At 39.4% G+C, this 15,674-nt stretch overlaps 1 protein-coding gene across 25 annotated transcripts in view; it reads right to left on the reverse strand.

The window, feature by feature from the left end:
* Nucleotides 1-14,875, reverse strand: part of Cadps (calcium dependent secretion activator) — a 418,444-nt gene extending 403,569 nt beyond the window's left edge. For 6 of the 25 annotated variants that reach the window (XM_019204898.2, XM_019204899.2, XM_019204901.2 and 3 more), the window contains exon 1: nucleotides 14,799-14,873. In XM_019204898.2, coding sequence (XP_019060443.1) covers nucleotides 14,799-14,807 — 9 coding nt within the window. In that variant the 5' untranslated portion in view covers nucleotides 14,808-14,873. Of the gene's footprint in view, nucleotides 1-14,798 lie in introns of all 25 variants that reach the window. The other 19 variants (XM_033756968.1, XM_019204912.2, XM_019204909.2 and 16 more) reach the window with 7 other exon arrangements.
* Between the last annotated feature and the right edge of the window lie 799 nt (nucleotides 14,876-15,674).

The raw sequence follows: 15,674 nt of genomic DNA on the forward strand, positions 1-15,674 counted from the left end.
AAAAAAAAAAAAAAAAAAAAACAAAAAACAAAAAACAAAAAAACACTGATACTACAGGCTAGACTATTTTTAGCAAATTAAGATAATCTGGAAATGGTAGGGAGACTGGTGTACTAAATCCAGAAAATTTCATGCAAAATTACACACTTTGGTTGAATATTCAAAAACACTATTTTCATCCAAGTATTCATATACTCTTCCAATTCAACTATCTTGCATCATGTCTATACGCCAACACTGTGATGGACTAATGGTCAACTTGTAATGCACAGCTGAATTGAGTCAGCGTGGTCTGGGCATAGAAAATCCACCTGAGGATTGTTGTCAATAGCCATAAAAAGAGAACTGGAGGGGAAGATCGGGGGCTGATGATTTTCTAGGAGAAGCTTCCTGCAGATGGCTTTCCTGATGCAAACTTGGCTGTTCTGTTGGAGGAGGAGCTCAGGGCCTCACTGTCATTGGGAATGGCTGCTGTTCTCATTGGGGAAGCTCTGATCTTCACTGTGAGCATCACTTCCTGGCTCCAATATAGATCCCTCAGCCTGGTGGCACAGATCTTTCATCTTGCCAGTGTAGGTTTTCTGGCTTCCACCACTGGCCTTTGGGCCTTTTGGGTACAAATCCTCAATACAGACAACCGTGAGACATTGACATGGGCTCTAGGCCACTGGCTGGACTTGTAGGGGACAATGCCTTGGACGCTAAGCCTTTAGCTGGACTTGTGTGGGACACTGCTGTTGGATCTGGGGCCTTGGCTGGATTCTTTGGGCCTCTAGTGTGGATTAGTGTGTGGCTAATCTCTTGCACTCCTCTGTATTTGACTTTTTGGGTAAAATATCATAAAATAATCCTATAAATTATGTGTCCTACATTAAATCTAATTCCTTTGCAAAGCCCTGCCTACGACACTCAAATACATTCTGTGTTACTCTTCATTACTGAGTCTATAATGTGATATGCTTGGCTCTTTCTGAGAAAATATAGGGCCATGTAAATTAAACACTGATTTCCTTATGGTCACATGTACATACCTTGTAGCCAAGAATTATGCAGGCCAGTACTGGTTTTCTTATTATGAAAGCAGCCATGTGAACCTCACAAAGGGTGCCAAGTCATGGCAAGGGTGAGATTGAGCTGTGTAGCATTGACAGGAGAAAGTAGCAGGCTTTCCTCCTGTTGACTGTGATACTTATGGAAATACATTCCTAATGTTTCAGGGAAACACAGCTTCCTACACTTGACAATGCTCAACAGAGTTAAAAATGAAAGAGAAAGCAAAAGCTCTAGCTGTTCACATTCAATTATTTTTGAAAAACACTATGCATACTGGGCAAGTGAAATTCATTAGGAGACTCCATCAAAGCCAAAAGTGCCTTTAAAAAAAAATAATGGCAGGCATTTATTTAGGCAGCCTGCCCAGATCAGATTTACTGGTTGAGTAAGGCAATCACCAGACATTTGTTGAACACCTCCTGGTTAATCTTGTGTTTCCTAAACTTGCAGAAGTATTGGGAATTACCTGGGAAGATCTTAACCTGCAGTGATGCTTAGGCTTGTGGTTCTTTTAGCTGTTCCTGGATGGATCTAGGAAAATTACTGGTACACAAACAGGGAATTCATAGGTAAATCAGACATTTTTCAAGTTCTCAGAGAACTTAATAAATCGTCAAGCTAATTTAGACCCAAACAAATACTAAGGTAAAATATTCATGGCACCATTTCTTTATTCTTTTGTTTTATTTTATTATGCACCAGAAACAAGGCAATAAAGACAGTGTCCCTGTCCTGTAGTGCAAGGTCTGATGAGGAACACAAGTAATCATTTAAGATGAGACAAGATAAGCAGTCAATTCAAAAGGATCTCAGTAGGAATGGCCCTTGGCCAGCAGGGATGCAAGTTAAAGAAGTTTCTTTAACTACCTACCAGTCCAATTATTTAAATATAGGATGACCAAAAATTGCATACTTTTGTTAATTTTTATAAGATAATATAATAGGAAATACAAAAAAGATTATTTTATCAAATGTATTTAATGTAAGAACTATCTAGTTGAAATGACACCTGTCCAAAAGATGCTTGGGGGTCAGTACACAAACAAACATGGCCTGAGTGCTACTTGGTGTAAAGTTTAAAGCAGTTAAGATGATAATGTGACCAGAAGAAAAAAAAATGTGTGTGGTACTGGGAATGGAATCCAAACCATTGCACTGAGCTATATCCCCAGCCTTGTTTTGTTTTGTGACAGGTTCTCACCAAGTTGCTAAATTCCCCAGGCTGGACTTGAACTTGCAATCCTGCTTAGATTCCCACAGTGTTAGAATTATTGGCATGCACCACCATGCACACCCAGAATTTTTTAGGCTGAATACAAGTTAGCCTTTGTGTGTGTGTATACACGTGTGCACATTTAACACCCAGGGAACTCTCCTCAGTGGGAGCAGCATATGCTAAGGAGCTGTGCATATCTGCAGCCATAAATCAATTATGACTGAAATAAAGGGTTCAGCAGGGAAGCAAAGACGGAGCAGTGGCTCTGAGAGATGACAAAGAAGCTACAAGTCCTGTTCTGAGCAGCTGGAGCTTCATCCTGCACAAAGTGAAGAATTTTAAACAATTAAGATTTGGGTTTGAGGCAAATCTCAGAACTTTCTGATAAATGAAGAACTCAGGGCCCACTGTCTCACCCCAGGATTCCTATAGTAATCACTTTCTTTGGAAGCTATTGTAGTTCCCTCAGCCAACTCTATGCAAAGTGGAGGCTTTGATGTTTAGTTTGATTTTCCTAAATATTTTTGTAGGTAAGATTTTGAAAAAACTGAAAAAAACCACACCATTTCAGATTATGTGTCCGACACCAGGCTCCTCCTCCAACTGATACAACAGTAGTATTAATATTGGTAACTTCTATCCCATTCTACTCTAATACTTATGTCCTTGATTTCTGTTGAGGTGATATTATGTTTATTTTACACATGAGGAAACTGAGGCTCAGTGAAGTCGGAAAACTTCCCCAAGATCACACAGCTTGTATGCAATTTGGCAGGAATAAAAACTAACACTTCTAAGTTAGGGCTCTTTCATCAAACAATTCACAGAGAACACCCTCAGTGCCCCTAGGCCTTTCAGCAGAGGGGAAACTGAGGGAACTACTGCTGCAGCATTTTGCCACATGCTGTAACAGCCATATAAAAGTCCGTAAATAAAGAAGAGGAAGACAGAACCAGTTTCTCTGTTACAATGAGGGGGTCTCATGACCATTACTTAGGGTCCAGGCATATACACACGACAGAGCTATTTTCAAGGTAGCTTGATGTGCTGGGTACATATTCCAGATGCAATGTGCAATGGTCCCTCATTCTTGGCCTGTGCTATACATTGTTCCTTCCTCTTTATACTTGTTTTTCTTTGGTTTCATGAGCATCCCTGCATTAATATCCAGTAACTCCACAACAATATGGAAGGGTACTGTCATGTGACTGGTATCTGTCATCCCGAGAATACCACAGCACAAATGATGATAGATCAAAGCATCCACATTTGAAGTCAATTGAAGATTTAAATTTCTGGGTCATCACTTCTTTGTTGAGTTGAAATGGGGCAAATGATTTACCCTCCCAGTGTATGAATTTTTTAATCTGTTATTATTAAATGTAAAACACAGAAGTCCAAGTCCTGCTACACAGCAGGCCCTCAAAAAACGTAGGGCTTCCTTCATCTGATATGATAAAAGATGGTTCATTAAGCACTAGTGAAACAGTTTTCAAATGAAACATGCTAAAGTTGACACAGGGCTGTACATGAACGGACAAGCTTTTAGAAAAGTGGACGTCGCTCCAGTGCAGCTGAGAAATCCACATACTCTTTAAGTGTGTCACCAGCCTGGGTTGGAGAACTGTGCATCTGGGTATGTTGAAAAAGACATGGTTATATAAGGTGGGGAGAGGGGATATCGCCATGGTCATCCGAGAGCCAGATGTCATTCAATGTATGAATTACTGATCTCACTAAGAAAATAAGGATGCCTGGTGATGTTTCAAAAATGTGAGGGTTTCCTAATCTAATAGGCAGGGAAACAATTTAAAATGTTATAAAAAGAATTTGGTTTACTACAAGTAAACTAAAAAGTCAAAGGCAGGAGGCATTAGTTATAAACTCACTGATACTTTAAAGGTTAAAGAGTTCTGAGAATCTAGAGAGGAAAAAAAATATAGTGTTGGGGTTGTATAGCTAGAGTTCTCAAATAAAGAATCTGTGAAACTCCAAAGCCTGTCTAAAAAATGGTGTGTAGGAATATGTATCTCTTTTTCTCCCTCTGTGTGTGTGTGTGTGTGTGTGTGTGTGTGATTTGTAAATTTAACCAAGTGCCTCTGCACTGAGCTTGTGCCTGTGATTTGCTTCATACTTTTATTTTGAGACAGAGTCTCCCTTAGATGCCCAGGCTGGGCTCAAACTTGTGATCCTCCTGCCTCAGCCTTCCAGAGTGCTGAAATTACAGGCACATACAACTGGAAATGTGTGTCTTTGGGGACAGAAACTCTACGTTCTTCAGATGTTCAGAAACTCTGGATTTAAATTCTGTATTGTTTTCTAATGTAAGTGTTGGGAAAGTTTCATAACCTCTTTGGGATGAATAAAAAACTCATACTACTGTTGTAATTAAATGACTTAATGTTTAAAAATCACTTAGAAAAGGACACAGAACTTAGCATTCATTAATAATAGTAATAACCATAATAATAATGATGGTAATATTGGACCCGGAAGGAACTTAGTGGACCTTAGATTTCTGGGTTCTGAAGTAACCTAGTCCTAAAATTAATGTCACTTGAAAGATCTGCACATCAGATGCCCAATATATAAAACAGGATGCCTCCCGGATAAAATATCTGTGAATACATGCTTTGCTCCACACCCTCTAAATGCACAGGTACATAAGAAAGTGCCTTTTCTCTGGAGGAACTCATGGGCTGGGGGTAGGTAGATAAGTGGCAAAAATATATATGTATATAAATAGGTAATTCTAATTACTTGGCAAGTCTAACAACAGAGTTTTGTTCAAAAGATTTTGTATACACAGATGACAGATGCTAATGCTAATTCAGCTGTGGGAACAGATGACCTTCATAATTGGTCCAGGAAAGCTTTATTAATAAGATAGCATTTCTGAAGAAGGCAATGGTCTGAGTCTTTCAATTATAAAGTATGCATAAAGACCAAGAGACAAGAAAGGCCACATCAAGTGTAAAGGGTCACTGTTCATCCCTGGTACAAGAGACTGAAATATGGGACAAGGAGTAGTGAGAAAGATAGAGCTGGACCAGGAAGGCCAGAGATTCCTCGATGAGATGCTAACATCCACTGTCAAGTTTACAGAGACTGATCTATCACTGAACATGAAGAATAGGTAGGAAAAAGCCAAACCCAAAGTAAAGGATACTGTGACGTCTGTGAAGTCAACTAAGACAGAAAGGATGGTGAGAACTCAGATGAAACATGGGTGGAGGTACTACCAAAAGTATACAACAAGGGAGATAGGAAACTGGAACGTTTAGGACATATACATGGCACGATTTGGTGACTGATTACACATAGACTAAATGGGAGACACGGTCAAGTACACCTGCTAAGATTTCTAAGGGAATGATTAAATGTGCAGTGATCCTGTCATCCGAAATCAGGAGCTGGAGGAGCTGGAGTAGCTGGAGGAGATGGACAGGGGATGTACTGAGCTGAATCAAACTAAGTAGGACACACTGAGTAAATCCAGAATAGGTTTCTAATAAAGATTAAATTACATAACGCACACGGACAGCTTCATAAGCTACAAAAAACTAATTATCCTTATTATTATAGCCATTAGCTTACATTATGAGCCTGAGTTCTTATTTAACCTCTCACAGTCTTAAATTTTCCATCCACTTTCACAGGGATGACAGTCACCCCTTATCTCTAATTCATAATGATAGCTGAATATAAAATGAAATATTTTATAAAATATAAAGTTCTTTGTGGGAAAGATACACAAATCCAACGTGGTTTAATATAAGAGTCATATAAACATGATTTTTTTTTTTTTTTAGTACTAGGGATTGAACCCAGAGCCTCTCACAGTCTAGGCATACATTCTACCCTGAGATACACCCCAGCTCTCTTTTTTAACATCTTATTTTGAAACAGAATCTCCCTGAGTTACTCACATTGGGTTTGAACTCCTGGTCCTTCCCAAGGAGGTTAGGGGTGGGATTACAGGAACCTTACTCTCCATGTTTTTAATAATATAAATGAAAACTTAGTTTTTTAAAACTTTCCTATTTCATACAAAACATTGTATGTTTTTGTATAAGGATACTTTATGCGTGTGTATGTATGAAAAGTTTAGCGTATATGTTTGTGCCTAGAAGACTACCTCCACATATGTGCAGATGGGACATAAACAACATAGTTAGAAGCCTGGATCTCTGGAGTTGGCTGGTAAACCTAAGCTAGTGCAGCAATACTTTTTATTAAAAATGTTCACACTGGGGCTGAGGACTTAGCTCAATGGTGCCGCCGCCTGCCTTGCAAGCACAAGGTCCCCAGGTTCAATCCCTGGTACCAAAAAAAAAAAAAAAAAGTTAGCACTGTAATACAAATACTTGATATGCTGACCAGCAGAAGTGACTCACAGGAAAACAGTAAGTAGTCAAAATTAAGGACTCACAATTATCCAAGGTATTTGAAAAAACCCAGTTTGCATTTCAAAAGTGCAGAACTTGTCTGCACATCCAATTCCAGATTGCTGCTAATTTTCTGTGATATACTGACCAAAGCAGATCATAGAACCAGTTAGCTGAAACCCAGTTTTGTAGTACCAGTGATCTTGGTGCCTCCAAAAACTAGACAGGCTTTGTACTCGTCCACCTAAAAATCCACTCACTTTAAAGCAATACTAATAAAGCAAATGGGACCTCATTTATTCTTATTCCTCATCTCCAAGCAGCAAATGAGATTCCTAAATTTATCCCTATAACACATTTTGTTCTTTAATATTCCTTACTACTGGCAAATATCTCCTCCGAGTCTCATCTAAATTCATTGTTAGGCACCAACAGCATGAGAATGTTGAGAGGAAAACTTATCCACTAATCAGTGAAAGAAGGAAGCCCTTTAGTCCAAAACAAACAGGAGGCTCACTTGCTCAGACTTTCATTATATCTTCTTCTCACTGACCTATGCAGAGATGTGTGGCACATTCAAATACTGTTTGGACACTTCTTGCAAATGTCTGCTTGCAGAAAGAGAAATCCCTGTCTCTTGGGTGCTGAGAGCACTGTGCTGTAGATCACTACAGCCAGGCCTAACATGCCTCCTCCAAGGAAGGAGAACAGGCAACAAGAGGGTGTGACAGAGTAAGGCCTGGCCCAGAAGAGGACTATCTTCCTTCCCACCTATCCGCCAGAGAAACATCAAGCATCGTCTCCTGGAGACCCTGGCCTTCTCCCGCTTTCAATCAGGCATCCCCCTTAGGTTTCCTTATCTATACAATAAATAAAGGTGCTGAGGATGCAAGCCAAGCTTTCTGTCACATCAGGACAAAGAGTTTTCCACTTGGCCTCAGCTATGTAAATTTTACTGTTGTCTTTGTCTTCTTCTTTGATTAAGTTTCTTAATCTCTTACTGTGTTTCTCACTTGGTGAACTGTTCAGCCACTGGACCAGGCACTAGGGTACTCATTTATTACACAAAGTGTGCAAAATTTAAATTAATTCCTCTCTCTAGGGAGCAAGATAAAAAAATCCTATGACTACCTGGCATCCCTTTATAATAATGGGACTTCCCTAGGAAGGCACTTTGAAACTGCCTATTAACTATAATTTTCTTTTCCAAATAGACGTCAATAAATTATTTCCCTCTCCCTTAATCTTTTCTTCCCTTACAAATGAGGACTGAGGAAAAATGTATTTCCTTTAGGTGAGAGCCATTGTTCACTATCGTAAATGTTGCCGCAACAGTTCTACTGTTCTTGGACTTTACCAGAGTGCAGATTTATGCAACACATATCCTCAGGTGCCTAGCATGAAAGCCAAGATTGAAGATGATTTAAACCACACCCAAGAAGCAATCAGGGGCACATTGATGCATACCTGTATAGTAATTCTAAACAAAGATTCTGTTGGTAGAGTAAGAGGCAACATATCCTTGCTAGAGGGTATAGCTCACAAAGTCCTGCACTCTAGGAGGCTGAGGCAGGAGGATCACAAGTTTGAGCCCAGTCTGAGCAATTTAGCAAGAATCCTGTTTCAAAATAAAACATAAAATATACAGAGGATTACCTGTTCAGTGTCGGGACTCTGGGTTCAATTCTCAATGTCACAAAAGAAAAGGAAGAAGAAGATAGAGGGAGGAGACAATCTTATTGAAATAATCTATGATATTGGATACTTCATACAAAAGACCAAAATATCTATGTGGTCTTCATTCATCATAGATAAAAAGGGTACAAACATATATATGGCAATAACTAGAACTAATACTAACACAGCAATACAGCAATGACCAAGGCCAAAGCATTATTCTAGTAGCATTACATTATGCCTATACCTTACCCACCTTTCCTAAGAACCCAAGAGGTAGGTAAAATCATCTCTGGAGGTTAAATAACTGATGTAGTCACACAGCTGGTAAGTGTTAGGAATGAGACTGGAACTCCGAGAGCTGGATTCCAAAGTCTGGACTCCTAACCACTAAGAAGAGACGATTTTGTTCAGTAAATTTGTCTACTATACATGGCCAATAAAGATAATCCTGCTTTTGATTTCACATCAAGAGTATGTAATTTTCCATATGTCACTTCAATTCTCCATTTAATCATATTAACAATAATTATGTTTTCATTGTACTAGCACTATCATAGATTTAAGTACCTAGATTATCTCATTTAACTGAATCCTTAAAAATTTGTACAAAGGCAGCAGTTTGACTCTGTTTGTAAGTGAGAAAATTGAGGCTCAGAGGGCTAAGTGTCTTTGCCATGGTCAAAGGAAAGGAGGTAAAAGCTAACATTTGGAGCTCATAGCCCATGCCTTCTGGCTAGGAGGACACACAGCCTCCCTCTCATATGACACAGGAAGCCTTTGTTTAGAATTATGGTAATTTATTTTTATTTTTATTTATTTTTCCTCATTGAGTTTATTGGTACATTTTAGGGATACAGTACAATTACATTCATTATTGGGATCCTGTACCTTTACATGACAGGTCTTGGTTCTCATTTTTTCCCCTTGTCCCTGCCCTCCCTTCACCCTTCTTCTCTCCCCATTTACAAACACTTTGTTTCCATTTTTCATATTTTTTTTCTTTTTCCCTTATTACCTTTCCCCTACCCTTCCCACTTCCCCTATACCTTTAGCCCTTTTCTTCCAAATTATGATAATTTAAAAGTTTTATGTTCACCTGCAAGATGCCCAGGGTTAACCACACCTAGGCAAATATTCTGCACAGTTTAATCAAGGTCAACTTTGAAAGTTTTTAGAACTAACCCAAATGAGCCTAGTTGAATGTTTATTTTCTTCCTAGCCATTGGAAAACATGGTATTTTCTAAAGCACACAACAAATATGTTTAAAGTAAAAATGAGAATTCATCAAGGTTAGTGACACTATCAGGCTCTGGCATAATGAAATGCTTTTTTCACCTATGTTCCACTAGATAATTAATTTCCTATTTTTTCTCCTGAACTGCAAAAACATTAACAGGTAATTCTATCAAGAATGATTTTCCTCAGGAGACAAATGATGCAGTTATAAATTAAAATGAATTAATTATCGACCTATCATAGGCAAATTTTCATTTTAGTTGTTAATAATCAATATTGAACAGAAACTGCTATCCCATACTATTCTGACTAAAAACACAAGTATTTTTATATTAGTGAAATTACTAAATAATAAGGTGTTACACCTATAAAAAAAGAAATATCTGAGACTTCTAAGTGGCTTATGTCCATTACTTTGAGAAATATAGTTGAATTATAATATTTTCAAAAATAGCAGCAATGTCAACAAGATAGGAGGTACGGTGCTCATGCGCTCGTGTGTGTGTGTGTGTGTGTGTGTGTGTGTGTGTGTGTGTTTGCATGGAAACCAAAGCTGGAAGAAAGAAGTATAGAGCTGGGCTCAACCTCATAAGGGCCCCAAGGTGCTTTCATGCTGTTGTCCCACTATTTCCATAACAAAACTCCTGCCTTGAGTTTCAAGGTAGGTACTCAAGCTCCAGCCATCAGGTCTCTGTAGCCAGCAGGAAAGGATTACAGGGGGAAGAGAGAGACCACTCCCTAAATGACACTTTCTAGAAGTCACTCAGATACTCATGCCTTCATCCCAATGACCAGAACTTAGTCCCAATGCAACAACTAAGCACAAGATGGAGATTAGAGCAAAACATGGTAATGCATGCCTGCAATTCCAGCACTCTGGGAGGCTGAAGATGGCAAGGCAAGCTCAGCCCAGGCAACATAGCAACTTAATAAGACACAGTCTTAAAATTAAAAAAAAAAAAATGAAATGGGCTAGAGATGTAGTTGTGTGAAGATCCTGAGTTCAATCTCCACTATTTAAAAAATGGGCAGTTTCATGGATTCCATTTCTTTCCTATGTTGAACATTCATTATTTCCATCATTTTCCTAAGCTCTTCTAGTTTTTAAAATCTGTCTATTTTAGATTCTCTGAGTGGGTCCTTCATTTTGATCATCTCCTTTTTTACCTGAGAGATTATTTCTGATCTGATTTTCTCTATAGCCTCATTAATCTGTTTTTGTTTTTTTTAACTTCTGATGCTACCTTTTCAGAAAATTCTAGTGGGTGACTTCTGATTTCCCCTGTATTCTTGTCCCCTGAACTTCTCCTGGGTGGGCTGGAGATCTAGGGTTGTATGTTGCTTCTATGTCTTGTCATTTTCTATTTTTTAATTTTAATTTGTTTTCTGTGTTGATGCTTGTAATGGTAGCTAGCTTTATCACTAGTATCAAGGCTTCCTTAGGAAATGACTATTCCTCAGAGATGTTTTCTAGGCATAGCTGGTTGTTGGCCTTTGTGTCTATCTCAAGCTCCTACCTTCCCACTTCTTAGGATGAGAAGTTGCTATCTACTTGGCTCAGCACCCAGTCCTTTGGTACTGGACTCTGGTAATGATTATGACTCCAGACAACCAATACAAGAGAGAGAAACTGTTGCTACAGGTTGACACTCTTGCTTATATAGTACAATGAGCAATAACAATAGCGTCAAGCACAGCTTAGAAACTAACAAATTGCGGTAACTATTAATTTGGTACCTTTAACCACAGGAACAAGATCCACAGTTATATAACAAAATCTAACATAAAACAAGAATTTGTGTTGTGAGTCTCCCCTTAGTAGAGTGATTATAGCCTGTGAGGGGAAAATTTAAGAAGGATAGGGAAAAAAACAGAGATATTTAAAGAGAAATATAGTTGAAACAAGGCTGAAGGACAAAAGATGATCACACAAGCTTTGGGAAACTGAAGAAGACAAGAGATAAAGAATGAAGGAGAATACTGAACAACATGGAAAGCAAAAGAATATTGAAACAAGCCAGAAAGACTAAAAATAATCTTCCCAAACACGAAAATATCAAAAACTCAAGAAAGACAGTTGAAGAAAGAGAGAAAAAAATATAATTTATCAAGAAATCAACCAATAACAAATGCTGGTGGGGCTGTGGGGAAAAAGGAACCCTCTCCACTGTTGGTAAAAGTGTAGACTGGTGTAAGCACTGGAAATCAGTGTGGAGGTCTCTCAAAAACTAGGCATAGAGGTTCCACTTGACTCAGCTATTCTCCTTCTTGGTATCTTCCCAAAAGAATGAAAATAATGTCACAGCAATATATGCACACCCATGTTTATAGCAGCACAATTTATAATAGCTAAATCTTGGAAACAGCCCAAAGGCCTATCAACAGATGAATGGGTATAAAAAGTGTGTTTTGTTTTTTTTTAATTCAATGGAGCACTACTCCACCATAAAAAAGGATAAACTTGAGACATTCCTAGGTAAACGGATGCTAAATGAAATAAACTAGACACACATGTGTAAATATTTCATTGTTTCTCCAGTGTGAGAAACTGAAAGTGTAAATAAGGACCAAAATGTACAATACATATTGCAAAAGAGGAAGAAAATGTGCTAATGGGAACAGGGAAGGAAGGCTTGGAAGGGAAAAGAAAAAAAATTAAAAAGAAGGAAAAATAAAAACAAAGCTTTTGTAAATAAAGAAGGGAAGACGATTGAAGAGAGGGTAAAAAATGGGAAAAAAAGAATCAAATATATCATGTATAGTTACAAATTCCCTATGAATGTGATTATTATGTATATTGAAAATGTACTTGGCCAGGGATTTAGCTCAGTGGTTCTACCGCCTGCCTTGCAAAGCACAAGGACCTGAGTTCGATCCAGGGACCAAAAAAGAAAAGAAAGAAAAAGAAAAAATGTTCCAATAAGCTTAATTTTAAAAAAAGAAGAAAATATGTTGCAGAAAATTTAAAAAGAGAGCCAGACAGAGAAATTGGGAAGTTTCATCTTTATTCTTTATCCAGGTTAAAAGGAGAGGAAGAAAACCTTAGGGCTTATTATTAGGCAGAAGAGGAAACAAAGTGGTAGAAGAAAAAGTCTAACTAGAATTTAAGACTGTAAAAAACAGCAATAGTCCTTTTCTTCTGAATAAGACACTATCCCAGGCCTTTGCAGATATTCTTCTCTTAAAAGTAAGGCCCTTGGAAACAATATAAAATCTAAATCTTAATTAAAATTGCATAATCCAAAGTTAAATATAAACATTTTGCATATAGAAATACATATTATTGTTTTGTTCTTTCAGAAGGGTCATTCATTGATCCTGTAACATCACTGCCAGAAAAGGAAATGAAAAAAATACAGAACTGAAACACAATATTCAGGTGAGATCACTCTGGAAAAGCACAAATATCTCCCATTAGGACAAACTTTAATTCATGGAGCTTCAACACTAGGTTGATAAACAAGAGACCTTACACCTGACTAGGCTTTAAGGACAGAGAAAATCTAAAAGAGTAAAACCTTGAGAATAAGTATTAAGGCTTGAGAATATGAATTAGGGCTAGAAGGTACAAAGGAAATCTAAAAGAGGTTAATGACACTCACTTTTTGACATAATTGCCTGTTCTTAGGAGTTCAGATTTTTTTTTAAAAAATCAATTCATGTGTACATTCCCCTGTTCTTTCTCCCTTTCTTTTTTCTGTGCCCTTCACTGAGGAGCACTCCTAACCCCAATGAATGCCCGCCAAAGTACAGGACACAGGGCATCCACATTTAGAGGGGAGCAACAAGCAATCTACTGGTAAATATAAATGTAAATTTGAGGAAGTCATAAAGATTCTTAGCTATGATGATCTCTAAACTATCTAAAACTGGGGCCTTCAAGTCCTCAGTGGAGTATATTATCTAATATATAAGGCAAACGTGAAAACAGATTCTTAGTATAATTTGTAAGCTAGTGAAAACGGTCACTACTCTGTGGGTGATAATTTACTGATAAGGCAGAGTAAAGATCTCAGTCTCAAAGAAACTTGTGCTGAGAGTCTCCCCAAGCTAATTAAGATTCTTGGATGCAAATGAGAAAAAATAATTCTGGATAACTTAACAAGAAAAGGAACTTACTAGAAAAATGTCTATTATTCACTTTCCCTGTCTCTGGGATGAAATACCCAGCAATGGTAAATTAGAGGAGGAGAGGTTGACCTTGGCTCATGGTGTCAGAGGCTTGTTCTTGGTCTGCCAGTCACTGAGGCAGTCATGACAGAAGAGCCTGGCAGAGGAAAGGCTTCACTCCATGGTCGACAGCAGCAGAGAGCAAGGAGGAGGAGTTGTGAACAAGAAAACACCCTTCTACATCTCTAGTAATCTCCTTCTGACCAGCCCTCACTTCATAACACACCCAGGTACAAATTCATCAATGGACAAATCCCATACAGCACCCTCATGATCCAATCACTTCCAAAAGCCCAACCTCTGCATACAGGAGACATCTGAGGGCAGGTGGCTTAGCTAGAGTTAGTGCTGCTGGGGCGATCCTTCCCTGCAAGGGTCAGACGTCCGGAAATCACTAATACGATTTGTGTATAAGCATTCACGTGGCTAGAGATGCTGCTGCATTCAGACACATAGGAAATCTTAGCTTACCATCAAACATAATTCAAAAGAACCATAAATTATCACAGAATTTTCCTTTTGGCCAACAGTACCCCAAAAATATGCCAGGCAGGGTTGACCTCCCACCCCCAGCCACACCACTGTTTGAGGAACATTTTAGAAATGAATCCTAACAAGTAGGTAGGCCACAGGCAGAAGAAGGCAGAAGGCTTTGGAAAGGAAAACAGCCACGAATCGAAGCTGGACTGTGAGAAATATGCCCTTCCCAATAGTCAAAGACAGTTGGGTGGTGCTTCCAGCGACGTCACCATGAGCCCCACCAGAGACTGGGCGCCGTTACTGGGGGAGGAATAAATTCTAAAGGGTCCGCTTGCACTGTTTCAACCATTCCACTTTTCCCCTCAGAAAGAACCGTCCATCAGATGGACCGAACTTAGGACAGACGTTTAGGTTCTGTCACAGGCTGAGAACAAGTGCGGGGCCGCTGAAGCTTCCATGATGGAAAACTGCGGCACACACCCCGAGACTCACATCAAGTCAATTCCTGCAAACGGAGGCGTCCATAGGTTGCGCGACCAAACGTGAAGCCTTTCACACAGATTTCACAACTTACCAGATACATGACCGTGGGCAAGTGACTTTGTTCTCTGCATCTCAGTTTCACTGGCTCTAAAAACGGGACTATGAATATCGGTCTAGAACAGCTGTCTGAGACTAAAACGACCCTACGTTCAGTGGGGCCGGCGGAGTTCCGCTGACCCGGATGTGAGGCAGAAAGGAATCCCGGGAGTTCCAAAATGGCGTCCGGGAAGCGAGCGCCTCAGAATCTGGCGGGGAAAGTCACTCAGACGCATTTCTCTGAGTCCAGGTGTTGGAAAGAAGAGTGCTTTGGTTTTATGGCCGAACTTGTAGTTGCTAAAGCCACGGAGTTAAGGTTTGTGGGTCATATCTCTGGTGGACACATAAAACCGGCTCCCTTTCTGTGTTTGACTTTGAAGGTGCTCGAATTCGGCCTGAGGAGGACATCATTGTAGAGTTTATAAAACGTGAAGATTTCGAATGTGCCCGCGGGTTGTGGACACTTTACATGGGGTCAGCAGTCACTGCAATTGATTGCTGCAAATTCTTGGGACCTTTGGCTTTAACTGAGGACAAATCAAGAGCCAGAACTAGTAGAGTTAGAAAACCTGTCCAGGGAAGTTGGAAGGAGCCACTCCCCTTCATTCAACTATGGACGCAGCACCACCACCGAGATGATTATCTTGGATGTTTAAGCTTAGGAGGTCAAGGTGCCTGAAGTGGCCGATCATGGACCCCATTGGTAGGCACCTGGAATCAGAGGTTCTGATCATAATGGGAGGAACCTGGAGTTAAAGGTGTCTAACCCTTCCTTTCAGTACTGAAATTCTGAGTTAAGGACTATTCCTCTTCCTCGGCTCCTCCTCCTCCCGTGGCCCCGTGCATTCCAGAGCCCACCACCCTACAGCGC

Source organism: Fukomys damarensis, unplaced genomic scaffold (assembly GCF_012274545.1).
Source record: "Fukomys damarensis isolate Sample0158 unplaced genomic scaffold, DMR_v1.0_HiC HiC_scaffold_28, whole genome shotgun sequence".
In the NCBI taxonomy this organism is placed as follows: Eukaryota; Metazoa; Chordata; class Mammalia; order Rodentia; family Bathyergidae; genus Fukomys; species Fukomys damarensis.